A 14,587-nucleotide genomic window follows, 5' to 3' on the forward strand; every position below is an offset into this window, starting at 1 on the left:
CTTCCTCCTCCCTCCTCTTCCTCCTTCTTCCCTTTCTCCTTCCCTTCCTCCCTCCCTCCCTCCCTCCCACCCTTCCTTCCCTCTCCCTTCTCCCTCCCTTCCTCCACCGTCCTTCTCTCCCTCCTCCTCCTCTTCCCTCTCCCCTCCCTCCCTCTCCTCTTCCTCCTTCCCTCCCTCTCTCCTTCCCTTCCTTCCCTTCCTTCCTCCTCTCTCCTCCATCCTCCCCTCCCTCCCTCCCTCCCCTCATCCTCTCCCTCTCCTCCCTCTCCCCAGGGCCTCCTCACGCCATGGCCACTCCTCCGGCCACTCCGGCCACTCCGGAGCCGCTCCTCGCTGTCCGGCGGCCGTAGGGAGGGGCTGACCCATGGAGCCGCCCGGTGCCCCCCCCGCCCCCGGGCTCCTGGCAGCGCTGGACGCCATCGCCTTCTCGGGGGGAGGGGCCGAGACCCCCGCGCTGACCCCTGCGCTGACCCCCACCCTGACCCCCACCCTGACCTCCACACTGACCCCCACCCTGACCTCCACTCTGACCCCCGCGCTGACCCCTGCGCTGACCCCCACCCTGACCCCCACCCTGACCTCTGCCTTGACCCCTGCCCTGATCCCTGCCCTGACCACTGCCCTGACCACTGCACTGACCCCTGAGCTGACCCCTGCACTGACCCTGACCCCCACCCTGACCTCTGCCTTGACCCTGACCCCTACCCTGACCCCTGCCCTGACCTCTGCCTTGACCCCTGCACTGACCCCCACCCTGACCCCCACCTTGAGCCCCACCCACATCCCTGCCCTGACCTCCACCTTGACCCCCACCCAGACCCCTGCACTGACCCCTGCCTTGACCCCCACCCTGACCTCCACCTTGACCCCCACCCAGACCCCTGCACTGACCCCCACTCCAGCCCCCACCCTGACCTCTGCCCTGACCCCCACCTTGACCCCCACCCAGACCCCTGCACTGACCACTGCCCTGACCCCCACCCTGCCCCCCACCCTGACCCCCACTCCAGCCCCCACCCTGACCTCTGCCCTGACCCCCACCTTGCCCCCTGCACTGACCCCTGCTCTGACCACTCCAGCCCCTACCCTGACCCCCACCCTGACCCCCACCCTGACCCCCACCCTGCCCCCCGCCCGGCCCCGTGCCCCCACCCCCGACGTGTTCTGGGCCAGCCTGCTCCGTGTCCAGCTCTGCGTCCAGGAGCTCCAGGGGGCCATCGAGGGGCAGCCGGACACCGGGGACCTCCCCCAGCCCGGGGGTCCCGAGCCCCTGGATGGGGCTGGGAGAGTCTCCCAAGAGATCCAAGGCCATGGGTCTGGCCTTGAGGACATCTTCCAGGTGTCCGTGGGTGAGGACATCCCACCCAAATCCATGGCCAAGGATAAGGACATCCCACCCAAATCCATGGCCAAGGATGAGGACATCCCACCCAAATCCATGGCCATGGATGAGAACATCTTCCAGCAGCACCAAAGTCATGGATCCACATTTGAGGACATCTTCCAGGTGTCCGTGGGTGAGGACATCCCACCCAAACCCATGGCCAAGGATGAGGACATCCCACCCAAGCCCATGGCCAAGGATGAGAACATCTTCCAGCAGCACCAAAAACTTGGATCCACCCACGGGAGCATCTTCCAGGTGTCCACAGATGGGTCCATCCTGTCCATGGCCATGGGTGGGAGCATTTTCCAGGAGCACCAAAGCCACGGATCTACATTTGAGGACATTCTCCAGGATGTCCAGGACATCCCACCCCTGTCCGTGACCATGGATGAGAACGTCTTCCAGAAGCACCAAAGCCATGGATCCACCCACGAGAGCATCTTCCAGGTGTCCATGGGTGAGGACATCCCACCCAAGCCCATGGCCATGGATGAGAACATCTTCCAGCAGCACCAAAGCCATGGATCCACATTTGAGGACATCTTCCAGGTGTCCATGGGTGAGGACATCCCACCCAAATCCATGGCCAAGGAAGAGAACATTTTCCAGGAGCACCAAAGCCATGGATCCACCCACGAGAGCATCTTCCAGGTGTCCACAGATGGGTCCATCCCACCCAAATCCATAACCATGGATGAGGACATCCCACCCAAATCCATGGCCAAGGAAGAGAACATTTTCCAGGAGCACCAATTCCATGGATCCGCTCACAAGAGCATCTTCCAGGTGTCCACAGATGGGTCCATCCTGTCCATGGCCATGGGTGGGAGCATTTTCCAGGAGCACCAAAGCCACGGATCCACATTTGAGGACATTCTCCAGGATGTCCAGGACATCCCACCCAGTTCCATGCCCAAGGATGAGGACATCCCACCCAGTTCCATGCCCAAGGATGAGAACATCTTCCAGGAGCACCAGTTCCATGGATCCGCTCACAAGAGCATCTTCCAGGTGTCCACAGATGGGTCCATCCCACCCAAGCCGATGGTCATGGATGAGAACGTCTTCCAGAAGCACCAAAGCCATGGATCCACTCACGAGAGCATCTTCCAGGTGTCCATGGGTGGGGACATCCCACCCAATTCCGTGCCCAAGGATAAGGACATCCCACCCCAGTCCAATGCCGTGGATGAGAGCATCTTCCAGGTGTCCACGGATGGTTCCACCTCACCCAATTCCATGGATAAGGACATCCCGCCCAAGCCCACAGACGGGAGCATCTTCCAGCAGCACCAATTCCATGGATTCACCTATGAGAGCATCTTCCAGGTGTCCACAGATGGGTCCATCCCACCCAAATCCATGGCTGTGAATGAGGACATCCCACCCAAATCCATGACCATGGATGGGAGCATCTTCCAGGAGCTCCAAAGCCACGGATCTTCATTTGAGAACATTCTCCAGGTGTCCATGGATGAGCCCATCCCACCCAAGCCCATGGCCATGGATGGGAGCATCTTCCAGGAGCTCCAAAGCCATGGATCCACATTTGAGAACATTCTCCAGGTGTCCATGGATGAGCCCATCCCACCCAATCCCATGGTCATGGATGAGAGCATCTTCCAGGAGCTCCAAAGCCATGGATGTCCATTTGAGGACATTCTCCAGGTGTCCATGGATGAGCCCATCCCACCCAATCCCATGCCCGTGGATGAGGACATCCCACCCCAGGTTGTTCCCGTGGATGGGAGCGCCTTCCCCGAGGACCAACGCTTTGGGTTCCTCTTTGGGAGCATCTTCCAGCTGTCCATGGGTGGGGACACCTCCCACGGCCAGGGGACAACGGACGGGACCACCTCACCCAGGACCGAGCTGTCCGAGTGCTGGGAGCACGTGCTGAGGGACAGGAGCTTCTCGCCCGCTGTCGTCACCATGGGTGGGGACATCCCCCACGTGTCCGTGCCTTCGGACATCTCATCATGGACCGTGACCATGGGTGGGGACATCTCCGGCACATCCATGGCTTCGGAGACCTCATCCCGGACCGTGGCCATGGATGGCACCAGCTTGCCCAAGACCATGACCATAGGTGGGACCATCTCATCCAAATCCGTGACCATGGATGGTCCCGTCTCACCCAACTCCATGACTGTGGATGAGACTGGTTTGTCCAACACTGTGACCATGGGTGGGACCATCTCACCCAAGTCCATGACCATGGATGGGTCCATCTCTCCAGAGCCCCTTCCCATGGATTCGAGGAGCTCATCCAAGACCATGACCATGGATGGGTCCATCTCTCCGGAGCCCCTTCCCATGGATTCGAGGAGCTCACCCAAGTCCATGACCATGGATGTCACCAATTTGTCCAAGACTGCGACCACGGATGGTCCCATCTCACCCAAATCCATGACCACGGATGGCACCATTTCTCCAGAACACGTGCCCACCGATTTGACCAACTCATGCCAGCCCATGGCCATGGATGGTCCCATCTCACCCAGATCCCTGACCCCAGATGGGTCCATCTATCTGGAGGACGTTCCCATGCGTTCAAGGATCTCATCTGAGCCCATCACCATGGATGGGACCACCTTGTCCAACCCTGTGGCCATGGATGGGACCACCTTGTCCAACCCCATGGCCATGGATGGGACCACCTTGTCCAACCCCATGGCCATGGATGGGAGCACCTTGTCCAACCCCACGGTCATGGATGGGACCCTTCCTCTGGAGCACCTGCTCATGGATTTGACCATCTCATCCCAGACCGTGGCCCCGGATGGGAGCACCTTGTCCAAGACTGTGACCGTGGGTGGAACCCTCTCCCCCAGACCCATGACCATGGATGGGTCCACCTCTCCACAGGACGTTCCCACGGATTCAGGGACCTCTTCCAAGTCCATGACCATGGATGGGACCACCTTGTCCAACTCCATGACCCCAGACGGTCCCATCTCCCCCAGACCCATGACCACAGCTGGTTCCACCTCATCCCAGACCATGACCACGGCTGGTCCCACCTCATCCCAGACCATGACCACGGATGGTCCCATCTCCCCCAGACCCATCTCCCCAGATGGTCCCATCTCCCCCAGACCCACGACCATGGGTGGGACCCTTTCTCTGGAGCACCTGCCCATGGATGGTCCCACCTCATCCCAGACCACGACCACGGACGGTCCCATCTCCCCCAGACCCATGACCATGGATGATCCCATCTCCCCCAGACCCATCTCCCCAGATGGTCCCATCTCCCCCAGACCCCGAGCCCCCGAACGCAGCCAGGAGGAAGAGGAAGGTGACCACGACCACGACCACGACCACGACCACGACCATGACCATGACCACGACCTCGACCACGACCACGACCACGACCATGACCATGACCACGACCATGACCTCGACCACGACCATGACCACGACCACGACCTCAACCACGACCATGACCATGACCATGACCACGACCTCGACCACGACCACGACCACGACCATGACCATGACCACGACCATGACCTCGACCACGACCATGACCACGACCACGACCTCAACCACGACCATGACCATGACCATGACCACGACCTCGACCACGACCACGACCACGACCACGACCTCGACCACGCTGACACCGACGACGCCGACGACCCCGGCGGCTCCTCCCAGGAGGACGAGGAGGACCTGGATGAGGAGGACCTGGATGAGGACCTGGAGGAGCCCCATTTCCACACCAACCCCCTGTTCCAGAGCCGGCTGCCCCCGGGGGTGCCCCTGTACCGTCCCCACGGTGCCACCCTCGGTGCCACCCTCCGGTGTCACCCCTCGGGAGGAGCCACCCTCGGGGACACCGGTGGCACCCTGGGGTGGGGTGAGTGTGGTGACCCCCAAACCTTCCAAGGGGGGGTGGGGGGGGGGTCATTTGGGGGAGGGGTCACACGGATGCTGATGGGGACCCCTCCCCCCCCCTTTCCTTGTGTCTTCTCCTCCCCCAGGACCCCCCAGACCCCCCGAGCCGCCGCTCGCCGACCCCCCGGATCCGCCCCCAAATTTTGGGGACCCCCCCGGCCCTCGGATGGACCCCGAGTGGGGGGGGCTGGACTCTCCCCCCACCCCCTTGGAGGTCACCCCAGAGAGGGGTGGGGGGGACTCCCCCAACCCTTGGGACCCCCCAGATTTACCCCAAAAAGGAGGCTCCCAAACCCCCCCAGATTTACCCCAAAAAGAGGGACCCCAAAGCCTCCCAGCCCCCCCAGATTTACCCCAAAAAGGAGGCTCCCAAACCCCCCCAGATTTACCCCAAAAAGGAGGCTCCCAAACCCCCCCAGATTTACCCCAAAAAGGAGGCTCCCAAACCCCCCCAGATTTACCCCAAAAAGGGGGGCACCAACTCCTTGCAGCCCCCCAAGATTTACCCCAAAAAGGAGGCTCCCAAATCCCCCTAGATTTACCCCAAAAAGAGGGACCCCAAATCCCCCCAGATTTACCCCAAAAAGAGGGACCCCAAAGCCCTCCAGCCCCCCAAGATTTACCCCAAAAAGGAGGGTCCCAAATCCCCCCAGATTGGCCCCAAAAAGAGGGACCCCAAATCCCCCCAGATTTACCCCAAAAAGAGGGACCCCAAAGCCCCCCAGCCCCCCAAGATTTACCCCAAAAAGGGGGGGTCCAACCTCCCCCAGCCCTCCCAGATTTACCCCAAAAAGGAGGCTCCCAAACCCCCCCAGATTTACCCCAAAAAGAGGAACAAGAGCCCCCCCAAAAGCCCCCCAATATGCCCCAAAAAGGGGGGGTCCAAGCTCCCCAAAACCCCCCAGATTTGCCCCAAAAAGGGGGCCACGAGGCCCCCCCAAATTTGCCCCCAAAAGGGGGGGTCCAGTTGCCTTTGCCCCCCCCCAATTTACACCGGAGCCCCCCCGGCCCCCTGAGCCCCCTTAAACCCCCCCAAATTCCCCTGACCCCCCTTAAACCCCCCCTGAGCCCCCCCAAACCCTCCCTGAGCCCCCCCAAAATCCCCCAGGAACCCCCCAAACCCCCCCTGAGCCCCCCCAAAACCCCCCAGGACCCCCCCAAAATCCCCCAGGAACCCCCCAGAACCCCCTGGGACCCCCACAAAACCCCCCAGGACCCCCCGAAACCCCCCCTGAGCCCCCCCAAAATCCCCCAGGACCCCCCCAAAACCCCCCAGGACCCCCCCAAACCCCCCCTGAGCCCCCCCAAAAGCCCTCAGGACCCCCCCAAAACCCCCCTGAGCCCCCCCAAACCCTCCCTGAGCCCCCCCAAAACCCCCCAGGACCCCCCCAAAATCCCCCAGGCCCCAGGGGGGGACTCAGGGGGGTCCCAGGGTCCCCCCCCGGCGCCGCCCCCAGACCCCGAGGAGCCGCCCCCCAAAACGGGCCCGGACCCCCCGCGGGACCCCCCTGGGTGAGGACCCCCCCAAAACCCCCCAGACCCCCCAAAACCCCCCCAAATCCCCCCAAATCCCCCCCAAATCCCCCCAGACCCCCCAAAACTCCCCAAAACCCCCCAAATCCCCCCAGACCCCCCCAAACTCCCCAAAACCCCCCCAAATCCCCCCAAATCCCCCCAGACCCCCCCAAACTCCCCAAAACCCCCCAAATCCCCCCAGACCCCCCCAAATCCCCCCAGACCCCCCCAAACTCCCCAAAACCCCCCAAATCCCCCCCAAATCCCCCCAGACCCCCCAAATCCCCCCAAAACCCCCCAGACCCCCCAAATCCCCCCAGACCCCCCAAAACTCCCCAAATCCCCCCAAATCCCCCCCAAATCCCCCCAAAACCCCCCAAACTCCCCAAATCCCCCCCAAACTGCCCAAAACCCCCCAGACCCCCCCAAATCCCCCCAAAACTGCCCAAAATCCCCCAAAATTCCCCAGACCCCCCCAAAACCCCCCCAAATCCCCCCCAAAACCCCCCAAAACCCCCCAAACTTCCCAAATCCCCCCAAAACTCCCCAAAACCCCCCAAACCCCCCCAAGCCCCCCCCAAAACCCCCCCAAACCCCTCCAAATCCCCCCCAAATCTCCCCAAAACCCCCCAAAATCCCCCAAAACTCCCCAACCCCAGGACAGATTTTTGGGGGTCCCCTCGCCCCCAAATCCCCCCAAAAATCCTGTCCAGACCCCCCCCAACCCCCCCTTCCTTTTTTCCCGTTTCCCCCCCAAAATTCTCCTTTTTTTCCCGAAATCCTCCTTTTGCTTTCCCAAAATCCCCATTTTCCCCCCAAAATCCTCATTTCCCCTCCCCAAAATCCTCATTTTCCCCCCAAAATCCCCATTTTTCTCCCAAAATCCCCAGGTTTTTTTTCCCCAAATCCCAATTTTCCTCCCCAAATCTCCTTTTCGTCCCCCAAATCCTCATTTTTTTCTCCAAAATCCCCATTTTCCCCCCAAATTCTCGGCTTTTTCCCTCAAAATTCTCATTTTTTTTCCCCAAATTCCCATTTTCCTTCCAAAATCCCCGTTTTTCCCCCCAAATCCCCATTTTTTCCCAAAATCCCCTTTTTCCCCCCCAAATCCCCATTTCCCCCCCAAATCCCCATTTTTTCCCAAAATCCCCATTTTTCCCCCCAAAATCCCTGTTTGTTTTTTCCCAAAATCCCCATTTTTTCCCAAAATCCCCTTTTTTCCCCCCAAATCCCCATTTCCCCCCCAAAATCCCCATTTTTTTCCCCAAATCCCCATTTTTTCCCCCAAAATCTCCAGTTTTTTCCCAAAATACCCATTTTTTCTCCCAAAATCCCCATTTTTCCACCCCAAATCCCCCTTCTTTCCCCCCAAAATCCCCATTTTTCCCCCAAATCCCCATTTTCCCCGCAAAACCCCCATTTCCCCCCCCAAATCCCCATTTTTTCCCCAAATCCCCGTTTTTTCCCCAAATCCCCATTTTTTCCCCCAAAATCCCGGTTTTTTCCCAAAATACCCATTTTTTCTCCCAAAATCCCCATTTTTCCACCCCAAATCCCCATTTTTTCCCCAAAACCCCCATTTCCCCCCAAAATCCCCATTTTCCCCCCTAAAATCCCCGGGGTTTTTTTCCCAAAATCCCCGGTTTTTCGCCCAAATCCCCATTTTTGCCCAAAATCCCCGTTTTTCCCCTCAAAATCCCCGTTTTTCCCCCCAAATCCCCATTTTTTCCCAAAATCCCCATTTTTCCCCCCAAAATCCTTGTTTGTTTTTTCCCAAATTCCCCATTTTTTCCCAAAATCCCCTTTTTTCCCCCCAAATCCCCATTTCCCCCCCCAAATCCCCATTTTTTCCCCAAATCCCCATTTTTTCCCCCAAAATCCCGGGTTTTTCCCAAAATACCCATTTTTTTCTCCCAAAATCCCCATTTTTCCACCCCCAAATCCCCCTTTTTTTCCCAAAATCCCCATTTTTCCCCCAGATCCCCATTTTTCCCCCCAAAATCCCCATTTTCCCCCCTAAAACCCCCGGGTTTTTTTTTCCCAAATCCCCGTTTTTCCCCCCAAATCCCCATTTTTGCCCAAAATCGCCGTTTTTCTCCTCAAAATCCCCGTTTCCCCCCAGGGGGGACCCCCGGGCTTTGGCCTCGCGGCTTTTCCGCCTGGACGGGGTCAGGAAGTCCCAGGTGGCCTCGTTCCTGCGGAAAAAGTGCGGAATTTGGGGCGAAAAGCGGGGATTTTGGGCAAAACCGGGGATTTGGGGGGGAAAAGGGGATTTTGGGGGGAAAAAATGGGGATTTTGGCAAAAAAAAAAGGGGATTTTGGGGGGAAATGGGGATTGTGAGGGGAATTAGGATTTTGGGGGGAAAAACTGGGATTTTGGGGAAAAAAAGTGGATTTGGGGGGGAGAATGGGGATTTTGGGAAAAATAATGAGGATTTGGGCAAAAAAATGGGGATTTTGGCCAAAAAAAATGGGGGTTTGGGGGAAAAAATGGGGATTGTGGGGGGAAAATGGAGATTTTGGGGGAAAAACTGGGGTTTTGGCCAAAAAAAGGGGGATTTTGGGGGGAAAAAAAGCGGATTTTGGGAAAAATAATGAGGATTTGGGGAGGAAAATGGGGATTTTGGGGTAAAAAATGGGGATTTGGGGAAAAAAATCCCGGGGATTTTGGGGGGGGGAAATGGGGATTTGGGGAAAAAAATGGGGATTTTGGGCAAAAACGGGGATTGGGGGGGGGGGGAAGGGGATTTGGGGGGGAAAAAATGGGGAATTTGACCAAAAAAAATGGGGATTTGGGGGAAAAATAATGGGGATTTTGGGGGGAAAAATGGGGATTTTGGGAAAAGAAGTGAGAATTTTGGGTGGAAAATGGGGATTTGGGGGGAAAAATTGAGGATTTTGGGGGGAAATGGGGATTTTGGGAAAAATAATGGGGATTTTGGGTGGAAAACGGGGATTTTTGGGGAAAAATTGGGGATTTGGGGGGAAAAAGGAGGATTTGGGGCAAAACCAGGGGTTTTGGGAAAAAAATGTGGATTTTGGGAGGAAAAATGTGGATTTTGGGAAAAAAAGCGAAGATTTTGGGCAGAAAATGGGGGTTTGGGGGGAAAAATGGGGATTTTGGGGTGGAAAAATGGGGATTTTGGGGTGGAAAAATGGGGATTTTGGTGGAAAAATGGGGATTTTGGGAAAAATAATAGGGATTTTGGCAAAAAAATGGGGATTTGGGGGGAAAATGGGGATTTTTGGGGAGGAAAATGGGGATTTGGGGGGGGAAATGGGGATATGGGGGGAAAAATGAGGATTTTGGGGGGAAAAATGGGGATTTTTGGGGAAAAAATGGGGATTTGGGTGGAAAAAAAGCGGATTTTGGGGGGAAAAAATGAGGATTTTGGCCAAAAAAATGGGGATTGTGGGGGAAAAATGAGGATTTTGGGGGGAAAATGGGGATTTTGGGGGGGGAAATGGGGATTTGGGGAAGAAATGAGGATTTGGGGGGGAAAAAAGTGGATTTTGGGAGAAATAATGAGGATTGGGAGAGGAAAATGAGGATTTTGGGGGGAAAAATGGGGGTTTGGGGGCTGAAAACGGGATTTTTGGGGGGGAAATTGTGGATTTGGGGGGGAATTGAGGGTTTGGGGGTCCCTGGGGTCGGGACCCCCCCCCAAATTCCCGTCCCCGACCCCTCCCCAGCACCGATTTCAGCGCTCGGGTGGCGCAGGAATACCTGGAATTGTTCCAGTTCCAGGGGCTGAGCCTGGACCAGGCGCTCAGGTGCGGATTGGGGGGAATTTGGGGGATTTTGGGGAAATTTGGGAGGATTTGGGGGGAATTTGGCGGGATTTGGGGGGAATTTGGGGGGATTTTGGGAGGGTTTGGGGGGATTTTAGGGGGTTTTGGGGGGATTTTGGGAGGGTTTGGGGGGATTTTGGGGGGTTTTGGGGGGATTTTAGGGGGTTTTGGGGGCATTTTGGGGGATTTTGGGGGGATTTTAGGGGTTTTTGGGGGGATTTTGGGGGATTTGGGGGGATTTTAGGGGTTTTTGGGGGGATTTTGGGAGGGTTTGGGGGGGTTTTGGGGGGATTTTGGGGGATTTTGGGGGAATTTTAGGGGTTTTTGGGGGGATTTTGGGGGATTTTGGGGGGATTTTAGGGGTTTTTGGGGGGATTTTGGGAGGGTTTGGGGGGATTTCAGGGGGTTTTGGGGGGATTTTGGGAGGGTTTGGGGGGATTTTAGGGGTTTTTTGGGGGGGTTCGGGGTTTTGGGGGGATTTGGGGATGGTTTGGGGATGGTTTGAGGGGATTTTGGGGGATTTTGGGGGATTTGGGGAAATTTGGGGGGATTTTGGGGGAAATTTGGGATGGTTTGGGGGGATTTGGGGGGGGTTGGGGGGATTTTAGGGGATTTTGGGGGGGGTTGGGGAGATTTGGGGAGGTTGGGGGGATTTTGGGGGAATTTTGGGGGATTTGAGGGATTTTGGGGGGAATTTGGGATGGTTTGGGGGGATTTTAGGGGGTTTTGGGGGGGTTTTGGGTGGGTTTGAGGGGGGTTGGGGGGATTGGGGGGGGTTTTAGGGGATTTTGGGGAAATTTGGGGGGATTTTGGGATGGTTTGGGGGGATTTGGGGGGAGTTGGGGGGATTTTGGGGGGATTTGGGATGGTTTGGGGAAGGTTTGGGGGGATTTTGGGGGGTTTTGGGGGAATTTTGGGGGAATTTTGGGGGGATTTTGGGGGGTTTGGGATGGTTTGGGGGGGGTTGGGGGATTTTGGGGGGATTTGAGGGATTTTGGGGGAATTTGGGGGATTTTGAGGGATTTTTGGGGGGATTTTGGGATGGTTTGGAGGATTTTGGGGGGATTTGAGGGATTTGGGGGAATTTTGGGGGGTTTGGGGAGATTTTGGGCGGAATTTGGGATGGTTTGGGGGGGAATTTGGGGGGATTTGAGGGATTTTGGGGGGATTTGGGATGGTTTGGGGGGATTTTGGGATGGTTTGGGGGGTTTGGGGAAGGTTTGGGGCGGTTGGGGGAGATTTGGGGGGAATTTGGGGGATTTTGAGGGATTTTGGGATGGTTTGGGGGGAATTTGGGGGATTCTGGGGGGAGATTTGAGGTCTGGGGGTGGGGTGAGTATTTTTGGGTTGGTTTTGGGGTGTTTTGGGGTGTTTTGGGGCTGTTTTGGGGTGTTTTTGCAGTGGTTTTGGGGTGGTTTGGGGTTGGTTTTGGGGTGTTCTGGGGTGTTTTGATGTTCCAGGGTGGTTTTGGGGTGGTTTGGGGCTGTTTCTGGGGTGGTTTTGGGGTAGTTTGGGCTGGTTTGGGGTTGGTTTGGGCTGTTCCGGGGTGTTTTTGGGGTGTTCTGGGGTGTTCTGGGGTGTTTTTGGGCTGTTCCGGGGTGGTTTTGGGGTGTTTTGGGCTGTTTTGATGTTCCAGGGTGTTTTTGGGCTGTTGCGGGGCTGTTCTGGGGTGTTCCGGGGTGGTTTTGGGCTGTTCTGGGCTGTTCTGGGGTGTTTTGGGCTGTTCCGGGGTGGTTCTGGGCTGTTCTGGGGTGTTTTTGGGCTGTTCTGGGGTGGTTTTGTGGTGGTTTTGGGCTGTTCTGGGGTGGTTTTGTGGTGGTTTTGGGCTGTTCTGGGCTGTTCCGGGGTGGTTCTGGGCTGTTCTGGGGTGTTTTTGGGCTGTTCTGGGGTGGTTTTGGGGTGGTTTTGGGCTGTTCTGGGTGGTTTTGGGGTGTTTTTGGGGTGCCGAGGTGCCTTTGGGGTCCCCAGGCAGTTCCTGCGGGCTCTGGTGCTGTCGGGGGAGACGCAGGAGCGGGAGCGGGTCCTGGGGCACTTCTCGAGGCGCTTCCACCGCTGCAACCCCGCAGCGTTCCCGTCCTCGGGTCAGACCCCAAACCCGCCCCAAATCCCCCAAACCTGACCCCAAACCCACCCCAAATCCACCCCAAACCTGACCCCAAATCCACCCCAAATCCCGCAGCGTTCCCGCCCTCGGGTCAGACCCCAAACCCACCCCAAACCCACCCCAAATTCCCCCCAAACCCACCCCAAATCAACCCCAAATCCACCAAAAACCCACCCCAAAACTCCCAAACCCACCCCAAATCCACCCCAAATCCACTCCAAAACTCCCAAATCCACCCCAAATCCACTCCAAACTCCCAATTCCGACCCCAAACCCCCAAATCCACCCCAAACCCATCCCAAATCCACCCCGAATCCAACCCCAAACCCCAAATCCACCCCAAACCCCAAATCCACCCCAAAACTCCCAAACCCACCCCAAACCCACCCCAAAACTCCCAAACTCCCAAACCCACCCCAAATCCACCCCAAATCCACCCCAAATCCACCCCAAACCCCAAATCCACCCCAAATCCACCCCAAATCCACCCCAAAACTCCCAAACCCACCCCAAACCCACCCCAAAACTCCCAAACTCCCAAACCCACCCCAAATCCACCCCAAATCCACCCCAAATCCACTCCAAACCCCCAAACCCACCCCAAACCCCCCCAAACCTTTCCCCTCCCCCCCCGTGCCTCAGTTTCCCCTCCCTCCTTCCCCCGTTGCCCTTTTGGGGTTCAGGGGTTTGGGGAGGGGGGGGTGGCCTCGTTTGGGGGATTTTGGGAGCCCTTTGGGGGATTTTAGGGCCCTCCTGACCCCCCCCAAACCCCAAATCCCCCCCCAGACTCGGTTCACGCCCTCACCTGCGCCCTGATGCTGCTCAACACCGACCTGCACGGCCAGGTGAGGGGGAGCCCCAAAACTGCCCCAAACACCCCCAAAATACCCCAAAAACTGCCCAAAACCCACCCAAAACACCCCAAAACCTGCTCAAAATACCCCAAAATTCCCCAAAAACCACCCAAAACACCCCAAAACCCGCCCCAAATACCCCAAAATTCCCCAAAAAACACCCAAAACACCCCAAAACCTGCTCAAAATAGCCCAAAATACCCCAAAAACCACCCAAAACACCCCAAAACCTGCTCAAAATACCCCAAAATTCCCCAAAAACCACCCAAAACACCCCAAAACCTGCTCAAAATACCCCAAAATTCCCCAAAAACCACCCAAAACACCCCAAAACCCGCCCCAAATACCCCAAAATTCCCCAAAAAACACCCAAAACACCCCCAAACCTGCTCAAAATAGCCCAAAATACCCCAAAAACCACCCAAAACACCCCAAAACCTGCTCAAAATACCCCAAAATTCCCCAAAAACCACCCAAAACACCCCAAAACCTGCTCAAAATACCCCAAAATTCCCCAAAAACCACCCAAAACCACCCCAAAACCTGCTCAAAATACCCCAAAATACCCCAAAACCCACCCAAAACACCCCCAAACCTGCTCAAAATAGCCCAAAATACCCCAAAAACCACCCAAAACCACCCCAAAACCTGCTCAAAATACCCCAAAATTCCCCAAAAACCACCCAAAACCACCCCAAAACCTGCTCAAAATACCCCAAAATTCCCCAAAAACTGCCCAAAACCCACCCAAATACCCCAAAAACCACCCAACACACCTCAAAACCTGCTCAAAATACCCCCAAACCCACCCCAAATACCCCCCAAACCGCCCAAAATACCCCAAAACCCGCCCAAAATACCCCTAAAACTACCCAAAATACCCCAAAACCCCCAAAATACCCCAAAAACTGCCCAAAATACCCCCAAAACCGCCCCAACCCCACCCAAAATAACCCCAAAAAACGCCCAAAACACCCCAAAAAGCACCCAAAATACCCCCAAAACTGCCCAAAACACCCCAAAATACACCAA

The 14,587-nt window shown here is 56.8% G+C and overlaps 1 protein-coding gene across 1 annotated transcript in view; it reads left to right on the top strand.

Annotated features, from left to right (window-relative positions):
* Positions 1 to 364: 364 nt before the first annotated feature.
* LOC309582884 (uncharacterized protein) overlaps positions 365 to 14,587 on the top strand; it is a gene marked incomplete at its 5' end in the record, with an annotated part of 29,195 nt that continues 14,972 nt past the window's right edge. The window contains 7 exons of the mRNA XM_082298295.1: positions 365 to 5,252; positions 5,377 to 5,655; positions 6,748 to 6,802; positions 8,928 to 9,011; positions 10,499 to 10,579; positions 12,566 to 12,678; positions 13,488 to 13,546. Coding sequence (XP_082154421.1) covers positions 365 to 5,252; positions 5,377 to 5,655; positions 6,748 to 6,802; positions 8,928 to 9,011; positions 10,499 to 10,579; positions 12,566 to 12,678; positions 13,488 to 13,546 — 5,559 coding nt within the window. The remainder of the gene's footprint in view (positions 5,253 to 5,376; positions 5,656 to 6,747; positions 6,803 to 8,927; positions 9,012 to 10,498; positions 10,580 to 12,565; positions 12,679 to 13,487; positions 13,547 to 14,587) is intronic.

The sequence above is a fragment of the Coloeus monedula genome (genome assembly GCF_965178545.1).
Source record: "Coloeus monedula genome assembly, chromosome: 28".
NCBI lineage: Eukaryota > Metazoa > Chordata > Aves > Passeriformes > Corvidae > Coloeus > Coloeus monedula.